General features: G+C 40.1%; 1 protein-coding gene across 1 annotated transcript in view; it reads right to left on the bottom strand.

Annotated features, from left to right (window-relative positions):
* GPR176 (G protein-coupled receptor 176) overlaps window positions 1-8,062 on the bottom strand; it is a 37,004-nt gene extending 28,942 nt beyond the window's left edge. Inside the window, exon 1 of the mRNA XM_044437130.1 lies at window positions 7,183-8,062. Coding sequence (XP_044293065.1) covers window positions 7,183-7,408 — 226 coding nt within the window. The 5' untranslated portion in view covers window positions 7,409-8,062. The remainder of the gene's footprint in view (window positions 1-7,182) is intronic.
* Window positions 8,063-12,012: the final 3,950 nt, after the last annotated feature.

Raw genomic sequence — 12,012 nt, 5'->3', positions numbered from 1 at the left:
TATCATTTCCCCTACTAATACGTCTTTGTGGAAAGAAAGAACAAGTTCCCTTCCTTCCTTCCCTTTCATAGACTTATAGTCAACTTTTCAAGGTAAATATTCTCACCATTTTTAATGTAAATGCTAAGTAATTTCTGAATGCTTTTTCCTTGTAATTTAATTCTGAAAATGGTGAACATCATTATCAATGTGACTACTGTTATATTCACTAATTATCAAAACTAGGCCACTAATAGAGCTATCAAACCAGTAAGGAGCTTTTCAGCACAACCCTGGAAAGAGGTGTGCAGGCACAATGGCTGGGTTCAGTCATAACATTAAACCACCATGGCAGTGCCGGGCATAGCGAATGTAGGGCATCTCCATCCACTGGCTGGGTGCATGCTAGCATGGAGTGGCATGCTGTAGAAGGAACAGTGTGTGAGCATAACTGCAGGGCAGCAGAGTTCATGCACCAGCAAGAGAGACTGCTGGAATTAACAACACTTGGAATGCTTCCCTCTCTAGCACAGCCCCCCCTTCCTTGTCCCCGAGTTCCCATGAAGCTGCAAAATTAAAGATGTTTTGCAACAGGTTGTGGTTCTTGTGGGAGGGGGGACTACTTGTGGAACTGGGTGAAGAGGAGTGAGGGGCAGAACCAGATGAAGCTGCTGATAGTACAACCTGGCACAGGAGACATGGTACCTGGTGAGCAGCCTCTGCACTTGATGGAACAGGTGAAAGTGGAGGGAGGTGTTTCTGAGGATGGCATGTGGGACATTAGACTGGCTACAGCAAGAGGGGGTAGGGAGGGGCACAACCTGCCTGCACTGATGTCCTCTGTATTACTATGGCAGGGAGGCAACCCCTTCTAGTGCTTGCATGTCCTGTGGAAAGCATGGACACATCTGAAGCAAGAGAGGTACAGGGAGGAGATGGGGGTTTGGCTGGATATGTTTGTGCATTGGCATGGAGAATGGCAGCACAGGAAAGTGCCACTCTAGTGCAACTGTGCTATTCTGGTGGATAAACAGCTGAACAATGAAAAATAATCAGCAGCAGCTGGCTGAGGACACATCCAGGAGAGTGTGTTGACCAATGAGGGAGAGACATTCAATGTTATCCGGACCAGTTGTCCCCTACAAATAATTGCTTATGGGTTCTTTAGATGACATAATGATCCTTTTGAAACAAGGAAAATGTGACACTTAACTGTCAAAGCAAAATAAAGTACAATTTCTTATTGTGTATTTGTATTATTCTATTAAACCACAGTGCCATCTAAAAGTTACGTAGCAGAAAAGGAAATGCTTATCACCACCGTCTGGATCTTTATTATATTTTTATCCCACCTTTCTCCCATTGTGGAATTCCAGGTGGCTACATGTGGATCCCAGATGATCTCCTCTCCAAGCTTAGGCCAGCCCCATACCTGCTTAGCCTCAACACTGAGGATGCTTTATGTGTCTTCAAACCTCTATGTGCCTCTGTGATACATCCAAAATTAGAGTTGTTGAACAACCTCATGGGAAAAACACCTTTCTTTCATTTTTACCAGACTATGTCCTTCAGCTACAGGTGATTATTAGCACATGTTTTATAGCTGAAAGAGGTTGTGCAGTCTGTTTTCATTAGGTGCTTCTTATAAACAATGTTGTCTTTTGACAAAGCAACCTTTCACAAATGTGGAAAGAATTAAAACTTTTGCTTTTTTTTGCTATAAAAGCTAAAAAAGCTGTAATCTTTTGGAATTTATCCCACTTTTAAGGTTTTCAATCTTGTTACCTAAGACATTTTATTCACCACTATATAGAAGTAGTCACTCATTATCTTTTCTATATTGTTTAATATGGGTTGAACAATATAAAAGTTTGGCCCATCTAGCTCTTACACCAATGTAGTGGATATGTGCTCATTTTTCAGTGTTTGTTAAATATGTTTAGGAATTTCTATTTACATTAAAGGTAAGTACAGCATATTCAGGATTTTTTCCGTATATTTTTTCATGAAGCAGGTGGGTCAATACTGGATTTCTGGATTTGTGTCACTGATACAGAAAATGAGTCAGATTTTTTTTAAGGTTAGTTATTTGTAGTTTTTTAATATTTGGATCATTTAGTATTTTGTAGTTCAAACTACATTAGTGTAGAGCAGGAATTTCTAGTGTGGTGCCCATAGATACCAGCAAGGGCAGTCATAAAGGGTTCCCAACATGGGGCCTTCGTGTACTCAATTTCTTAAAAATCTAAGCTAAATTAAACTTTTCTGTTTTTAATGAGCATGCATGAGTTTGCTAGAAGCTTGTATACATTCCATACAATCATAGATAGGCGTCAATAAATCTGGTCTGTATCCCTTTGAAGATGGCGCCCATTTTGTCACCCATTCATGTATCAAAAGTTTTCTTAAGTATTTAATCCATTTTATTATAGGGTGTGTTTATTCTTCCAGTTCTGTAATATGACTCTTTTAGCTGCCAAAAGAATCCAGAGAATCCATTTCCCCTTCCATCTGTTAATTGTCATAAAGTTAATAAATAAGAAAATGAGCCTATTAGTGAATATTAAAGATGGTCCAGTACAAAATTTATGTGTGCAATAAACTTCTCTTAAAATGAAGGAACTAATGGGTATTGCCAAAACATATGTATAAAAGCATCAGCTATATTTCATTGCCAGGAATTAACTCAATTAGAAAATCCTTATTAAAACCATCATCCAGCATTTATAAAAATCCCCAACAGATTATGCTTCTGGAGTGACTTCCTAGACCCAGCAGAAAGTACTGGAGGGCAATGGTTTTCAGCTGTCAGTAAACACAAGAATTTGTTTTTTTCTTTCTGGGTTTTTGGAAACTGACAGTAGCAGACCCATTGGATACAACCTGAAGGAACAGAAAGAGAGGTGGGGTCACATATGTTAAAGATATGTATCTCTACACAGAAATATAGGAGGATGAGCTCAATAGCTCTATTGAGAGCATCTAGATTAATATAAATGGAGCAAGGAATAAAAGGAACACAGTGGCTGGAGTCTATTAGTGACCACCCAGTCAAGGAGGATAAAACTTTTGAAAACCAAATTGCCAGTGTTTCAAGGATGCATAATATCATTGTTATGAGGGACTTCAATTTCTCCAATATCTGTTAGAAAAAAATTCTGCAAACAAGGACCCTCCAAGAAATTCCTAACATTGTGTTGCTGATAACTTCCTCCAACAGAAAACAGAAGGAGGGAGGGAGGAAGAGGTTTCCTCGACTTGACACTAACAGAGAAGACCCTACTGGACAAAGTGGCAGCTACAGGAACTCTGGGGGAAAGTGACTATGTCATACTTGAATTCTTGATGCCAAAGGAATCAAAAGTCAAATGTAGCCAATTTTAATCAACTCAGAACAATGCTAAGTTCCACAAAAAGGGACTCTAATGAGAAAAGGAATCCAAGATGGGTGGGAATTTTAAGAAAAGGACATTCTAAAGGCACAATTACAAACAATTTCAACAAGGAAAAGGGGTAGAAGACAAGGGAAACCCATGTAACTTCACAAAAAGCTTAGAGATGATCTGAAAACGAAAAGGAACGGTTGAATGAAGGCCAGGCTACCAAAAAAAAAAAAAAAAAGAATAAAAGCAGGTAGCACAGACTTGCAGGGATGGCATTAGGAAGGCTAAAGCAAGAAATGAACTGAGGCTAGTGAGGGAGGCTAAAAGCAACAAAGAGCCTTCTTCAGATATGTCCAAACTTAACGACCAAGGAAAGACGCAGTGGTTCAGCTACTCAATGTAGATAGCAAAATGATAACAAATGACAAAGAAAAGGAAGAAGTGTTCAATTCCTACTTTGGTTCAGTTTTCCAAAAGAAGATTCATGATCTTCCTGATGAAAGGGAAGTATAAGCAGAAGGAGCAGGATGGCAGCTCAAGATTGATAGACAAATGGTCAAGGTTGAATGAGTTCAAATCTCCAGAGCCCAATGAATTCTATCTTAGAAGTCATAAAGGAGGCAATAGAAAAACTCTCAGAACCACTGTCTGTTATCTCTGAGAAATCATGGAGGAGGACAGGGAAGTGGAGAAGGGCTAATGTTGTCTCTATCATCAAGAAAGAAAAAAAAGAGAACAACAACCTGGGAACTATAGACCAGTCACTCTGTCATCAATCCTTGGAAAATTCTGGAGCAGATTTAAGAGCAGTCAGTCTGCAAACACCTTGAAAACAATGCAGTGATTAGTAAAAGCCAAGATGGATTTCTCAAGAACAAATTCAGCCAGACTAATCCAATTCTCTTTTTTTTAATTGAGTAGCCTCCCTACTGGACTGTGGGAATGCTGTGCACATTATCTAACTTTACCTTGGCAAAGCTTTTGACAAAGTGCCCCATGGTATCTTGATTAGCAAGCTAGTTAAGGTGGGCTAGATGGAAGAAATATCAGATGGATCCACAGTCAGCACAGAACAACACAGATTGTGCAAGCTGTGGACAGGAAACTGGATTTGGGAGCATCCCAAGAGCTCATGCACCCTTTTCCCCCATCTCCTTTGTGCTCTCACTCAAGAATTTCTGTTTGGGAAGATGAAGATATCCATGCTATGCGATATCGGTGCAATAACTAACCATGAGTAGCCAAAACCACCATTTGTGAAATGCCTTCTAGTCACAACTACAAAGATGGATGTTAAATATGTTTTGAGAAAATGCCAGTGAATATTATCTAACAGTAACCCTACTCAGCTTCAGAACTGAAAAGGAAAGCAAAAATCTTATGAGAGGGGAAGAGGCAATTGGGCAGTGTTATATTTACACCAAACCAAAGACTCTGTGGAGCGTCCATCTTGAATTCACCGAGGTAAAACTATACAAGAAAATTATACAAGAAATATGCAAGAAAAATATTATTGAACTATAATAAACATACCTAAGAAAGCCACATAGGTAGAAATAGTGTGATATACGTATTACTATAAATACAAACTCCAAGGCTCATAAATGCACTTGCTAGATCAGCAGGTCATACATTTGATCTAGGGAGGGCAGCACATAACAAGATGAGGATTCTACTCTGCAGCTGCTGGAATTTTAGTGGCACTTTGAAAGCAGTAAAACTCCATTGCTTCCAAGTGTCTTCCAAACTAATTGAAACATCAGACAAGTGTCAAAGAAGCAGGATCATAAAACTTATGTTTTACTGTAGCATCTCCAAATCTACAAAGGTAACTTAGCCTAAGAAAATTATGGTAACTTTCAGAAGGACATCAATAACCAGCAATCCTTGCTAATCCCAGTGTTAAAGCTTTCATGTGGTCAAGTGCCTGTCTTTTCAAAGTTAATGCATTAATAACTCAATTAATCCACTACCAATGAATACAGCTTGAAAACAATGTTACCATAATTATCCTGTTTATCTTAGAAACTGTGAAAACACCAAATGATTATATTTTAATGGATCTTCAGTCAGTATGACAGTACAAATGTTTGGAAGGTTTGCATAAGCCTTTCTAATAAAAAAAGTAAATATAATGGTTAACAACAAATAGAACCTAAAGACTGGAATTCTTCAGCTGTCAGTTTCATGTATTTAGATAGGATTTAAAACAAAATAAGCATCCTGGTATGTAAAAAGAATTCCAAAGTCCATTGCCAGGAAGTATTTTTAAGACAAATTGAGCATGCACAAAATTGTAGCAAGAAAGATGTTACAAAAATCAGATTGGGAGAGGTAAGAAAGGCTGACTATTTTCAAGTGGGCATAGGCAGCATCTTAAGACAGAGGGGAGAAAGAGACAGAGAGTTAAATGGATGGCGTGTCTTGGTAGCTTCCCCTGCTCCCCACATTTTTGGAAACACCTTTCTGATGAATAAGAGATGGAGATCTTGAAATCTTGCCTATAGTGTTGTGTGTACCTGAAGGGTCTTAATAAAGGTATTGCTTGACTCATAATTCAGGATTTTAAAAGTCCAGATTTCTTTTCATGATGGTGGGTAGGGGGGTACCTAGAAAGAGTTCCAGGTAACCAAACAAGACTTCTCCAAGTGATGTGCACCTCTGTATGCAATTTACACATGCAGAAAGCTGCTGTGTAGACAAAAATTGCACCCAACATCTAGTAGTAAGTATGGAATATTCTTACACAACATGTGTGCGCACTGATGAATGCACCATCAGTATTGGGAGCTTTATCACCTATTTAGAAGAAACTAATTCCAGACAAGCACTCACCCCTTTCCCCAGAACAAGTGGTAAGTGCCACATAACATTCAGCTAGGAAGATCCTCACACACAGCCGCATTCATGCAACCTGTTACTATGCATGAAGTTCTCGAAAGTGGAGGTACACTATGCAGACATGCCATAGTAGAACATTGACTTTGCATTGGGGTACTGTCAAAACTACAATTCACCTTTTGGGCAGGCCAGTATCACTCAGCTTACACACTTCAGAAAGTGCAAAAAAGTATGCAAGCTATTTGACTACAAAGGGTTGAAACCAACATTAACTTAAGCCCCATTAAATTCAATGGATCTACTGCAAGTAGGGCTGACATTGGATATAACTGTAAGCCTTAAACTGTAATCATACACTGAGTGAGGCTGTTTATTCCACTGTATTTGATGGAACTTAAAATAGCCAAATTGTACAAAGGGCTCCAAATGCTGGCCTCAGTATCATTTTAACGACATTTCTTACTTCAGCAGCAAACATTCAAAATCATTTTGCATGGTTATAAGGAGAGAGGGGCAAGAATCATTAACTTTCTGTGCACTGAAAAGTCAATTATAAAGTTTTATTTATTTAATGTGAGTTTACATTGATACTATAACTCAAACATGATAATATGGTGTTCTTTCCACTGAAAAGGGAATATAAACTTACTTCTACAGCGTAAATTTGTAAGGAGGGTTTTCTTCAAAGAACACCTGTGCTTACAAGGTGTTGTCAAGAAAACCTGGTACATAATACAAGATAATTATTCTAAATATGCCTTTACACACCCAATGTTAATTGTAGCCTGACAAAACACAATGTTTTCATCTTGGAGAAATAGAGCTGGATTGCGATATTTGTAGCTTTTCTAAAGTAAAAACTCGAAGTACTTACTATTCTGGGTATCCCTTCCCTGTAGTCCTCCGCCTGATACAAGCCACAGCAACCCTAACAAAAAGTATGTGAGTGCGGGGAGAACCTTACAATGTGTTTACTTACCTAGCAGAGAGCCTGTAAAGATGACAACTTGCACAACAGTAGTAAAATGCCGATACGTTTGTTCTTCCCTATATTCCTCGTTTTCTGAAGTTCCCATCCCATGGGCGCTTCGATTGATGCCCACGATTTGTGTCCCGGATGCGTTCAAAGCGGGGGTAACAACCTGATAAGGCCCACCACTAGATTCACTTTCGTTGACTGACACCCAGCTTGCATTGTACCCCATGGCGAGGGGGGGTCTTGCTTCCTTCCCTCTCACCTCCCTCCCTAAGAGTCACCCCGTGCAGCTCCAATGCGTTTGACTAAACAAAGCACGCCGCCAGAAACTGCTTCTGCAAATTCAGCTCCACGGCGCTTCCATTCAACATTTCTGGGTCCTGGTAAGCAGCAGCTCTGACTTTTCATGACTCAGTCTTGCAAAGAATGGCATTCACGGAAGGCACGGGGGCAGAGGAAGCATTGCATGTCCCTCGCACTCGCCTGCCTCATATTTCTGGCTTCTCCCGGTGCCGCTGCTCACATCAGCAACCCGCGCGCACCCGCGAAGACAAAATTCCGCTTCCACTCCAGCGATCGTGACCCGCCCGCATCGGACGAGGAGACCCCTTGGAGCTCTTCCTTCCTATGCCAAGATTCGGCTCAGCTGTCACATCCTTGCAAGGGAGACGGCGGCGTCTATTTCCTCTGTCAAAAATCCGTAGGCTAGCGCGGCTTCGGTTTGCAGCGAACTGCAAAAGCCCGCGTGTGCGTGCACTTTTCTTTATTTTAATAGCGCAGCTTCAAATCAAACGCAATTCTCTCTGTGACATGGCAGGCAGGAGCGCCTGCCAGTCGCGTCTCCATGTCTGCGTCGCTCCACGGACTGCAGAATCGCACCGGGAAGGCATCAGAGGCTTGTTGGCGCTCTCGGTACCGTCTGTTTGTTGCCTTTTTTCAGAGACAGACTGACTGACAGAAAGCGCGCGCGCCAATCACATGACTGCCCGCGATGCGCACTAATTTTATTTTTGTGGCAGCCATTTTACCTTTTGGAGTTCTCTCTTCAAGGTTTTGTGTAAAAACTACACTGTGCAATTGTATTCAGAAATCAGAAAGTTCATGTATATTTATTGAATAGAAATACATGCTAAATAGGAGGAGCATATACTTTATGCTGGGATTTTGCTGCTGGATAAAGAATTAAAGGGTTTTAAAACAACACTTCATAGGTTGCAATACCTGGCAATTTCTAGGGCTACCATGCCCTTCCTCTATAAAATTTACATACACACGAATCCACAGTCTCCCGTAAAACCGATGTATGCCAAGCAGGTAGCCATATAATCTATCGTCTAATATGGATGGGAGTCCACATATGACTACTAGCATATTCTAGAAGTGAGATTCGACCACGGATAGGAAAAATGGTGTTTAGCTGGCCCTCAACTTTATATGGTTGCAATTCTCCAGCTCAAGAAAGCCGCTGCAGCTTTCCTTTGTGTGAAAGTAACAGATACTCAAGATGTCTTGGTGCATTTACTGTATCTCCAGATATACATACAGGACATAGTGGAAGTGCTACAGTAGTTAGCAGATTCCCAGGAACTTCATGCAGCTCTCTTCTCCTACTGCATCCCAATTTCCAGTTAACACCACTTAAAAACTGCCCCACTTCCTTTGCTTCTCTCCCAGTTTAAAATGCAATCCACTCTTTACTTTCTCTAAGTGTTTCCAACCCGTGGGCTCTTAGGTCTACTAATTAGAAGGCTTCCTAAAATGTTTCTGCCCTGTTCTGCTTAATGGGTTTTCTTGCAGTAAGAGAAAAGAGAAAAAAAAGCAGCAGAAAAACATAGGATTGTTACAAGGGCTAGGTCCCACCCTGAATAATTCTATTCATAAGGCAGGTGGTGGCACAATAAAAGCATATTGTCAACTAGAAGGGATAAAACCCTCATTGGCACCCTATTCCAAAAACTCTGGAATGGTTCCCAGCTAATCTGGAGAGGGTATCCTATCATTAACTCCCATTGATGAAATACCCTGTTTTACAGAAGGTGGGCCTGACAGAGCCAGTGAAGAACAGTGCCTTTAGTCACTATCCCAGGCAGCAAATTGGGAAGGAAACATGATTAGGCAGTAGCAACAATGCACAGACATCTAAATGAATCAATAGCGATGCAGTCTCTCTGTTTCTCCTGACACAGACTACAATATTTCTGTTCCAGAAGCCAGGCTGAAGCAGGCCAAGGAAAGCAGTGCCTTCTAGGAATGTCTAAATGTAGAACCACCGCCCACATTCAAATACAATGTTTTGACCTTGATAAAGGTCTTCTCTCCACAAGGTACTTGTCATGCCATACTCATGGTTGTTTATGGTTCTTCACACAATATCATGACCTTCCGGTTTGCTTCTGCATCTAGCCAGCACTTCCAGCAAGTGTTTTTGTTTGTTTGTTTGTTTTATTTTAAGAGGAGGAAGAGCTTTTACATTAGACTGTTAAGTGGCTGTTCATCTGCCGTATCTACTTCTGCTATAAGCCATTGTGGTTCTGAGATCTATGAAGAACATTTTTTTTCTGCTTTTCTGCTACCTAACCTCCAGCTGGTACTGCAGTATAGCAGAATACTGCAAATACACAAGAGGAAATCACACTTTATTTTGCACTTTCCCTGCTCTAAAAAAATCTCACCAAAATGTTGGTTTGACATACAAGCAAAACTGGAGAGTGATGATGTTTAAAGAACTTGGAAACAACATGAACAAGGAACAATTAATGCACAATAAATGCTTCATGTAGGAAACCCTGAAAGTGCAGCACCAAATTGGTAAAAGCTCAAGAAGGTACAGGTTTCCCTTGTGTAACTGCACTATTCTACTATACTACAATGCCACCTAGAGGTTATGTATTAGAAAAGCAAATGCTCCTTGTGTAGTGCTTGATCTCAGTTTTACAAGAGACTAAGTAAAACTGTTTCAGTCTTACTGAGGAGACTGTAGTAAGACTTACTGTGTAGGAGAGCTCAGAATGCCTTGGCATCAGTCACTCAGGGTCAAGTAAATTACTAGGAAGGGAAGAAAATAGGAGATATCTAATGTAATAGAATATGGAACTGTCATGCAAAATTTGTACAGGAATTAGATTTATTTATAGCAACAATATTGTAGTCAGAAAATAATTACACTAGGAATAATCAAACATCTTGGGTCTTTCAATGCAAATGTAAGGCACAGTCCATACATTTATCTTGCTTTTGAGAATTATTATTTTATTATATAAACAAGCTCTATCTCTGTCAATGTATAATGCTATAATCTTAGCTTTTGCTATTTTATTAAATGTCAATGGTGAAATAATAATAATCCTGTTGCATTAAAGGTTTATTTAATAAAAGGAAAGACTTTAACATTGTTATCCGTTATTGTTCATAAGAAGTTCAGCACAGAAAAGTAGCAAAGTATTTTTATCCTGGCACAAAAGTGAACAAACCAAATGGATGCTTGTTGGTTATATCAGCATTCAATCTTCTGAGTCAATACTTGGTGGGAACACCTTGGGGAGCAAGTACAACTGTGAATCTTGTTGCATAAGTCACTATTAGTTATGCATATCTGGGGCCTGCAATGTGTGTCCATTCTTCCTGGCAAAATTGCTTTAACTCTGCCAGATTGCATGTGGACTGTTGGTGGGCAGCAGTGTTCAAGTTTTGCCACATTCTGAATAGGATTGAGGCCTGGGCTTTGACTGGACCATTCAAAGACATTTATGTCCTCCTATTTAAACCATTCTGGGTTACTTTGCCAGTGTGTTTAAGGTAATTATTCTGCTATGAAGTCAAACCTTGGTCCTAGTCTCGGGTCCCTTGCAGACTGAAACAGATTTTCCTCTAGAATTTTCCTGGATTTGGCTCTATCTATCTAGCCTCCCACTCCCAACCAATTATATTTCCTGTGTCTCCCACATGCCCTTTTGCAAATTCCAAACAGCCTTTGATATGGGTTTGTTTTAGCAAGGCCATTCTTCTTGCCAGTTTTCCATAAAGCTATTTTTTTAGAGATGCTCCCCAACGAACTCTGATGTCTTCCAGTAACAGGTATATTTATGAGGATTGGTACTAGAACTGCACACAGATTCTATTCAGCTACTTGCACTGAATTCCGGAGGCAGTGGGTTTCACTAGGGATTATTTTGGCATGTTACAGTAAAGGGGGTGAATATTAAGCAACCAACAAGTACTAGTTTGTTCTTATTTATTTAACTTTTGTGGAAGTCTAATGGGGGCAAATACTTCTGTAAGGCATTATAAATCTTTTGTAATTACAAAAGTCACGGTGACAGAAAGCCACAGGAACCTACAATAAATTTCCCTATACCAATGGCTAGAAATAAAAATCATATATTTGCATGGGTGCACATAATGATTTCATTTCTGGGCTCAATCTGGTCCTGGTTTTCCAGTTGCAAAAAGCATGTTTGCTTGTACCTAGGTGGAACACCCAAGTCCTGCCAACCTAACCTAACTAGTACAATCCCTCTGCCCACTAAAAAGCTGCTCCTGAGAGTTGGGGAATTGTTTGAAACAATATGGGATAAGATGTAGAGGGGTATAATATGTTGGGGGTATTGGCAAAAATGTTACCTTGAAAATAACCCTATATGTTTACACAGGCACAAAGAATCATTGCATTTCTGGAGTATTGTTGCAAAGAAAGAAATGGAAAGAAACAGTCATTCATAACTTAGCAGAGTTCAATAAACAGACTCTGTCCCCCGCACGTCAGAGACTATGAATGCTACTGTTGGCAGGCTGCTTGTCATGAAAGGCTGGAAGCCGCACTGACTCAGTAATTTA

The sequence above is a fragment of the Varanus komodoensis genome, unplaced genomic scaffold (assembly GCF_004798865.1).
Source record: "Varanus komodoensis strain SLA01 unplaced genomic scaffold, ASM479886v1 scaffold3, whole genome shotgun sequence".
Taxonomy (NCBI): domain Eukaryota; kingdom Metazoa; phylum Chordata; class Lepidosauria; order Squamata; family Varanidae; genus Varanus; species Varanus komodoensis.
The sequence above is the reverse complement of the archived record's forward strand: the minus strand, read 5'-3'. Positions and strand labels throughout refer to the sequence as shown.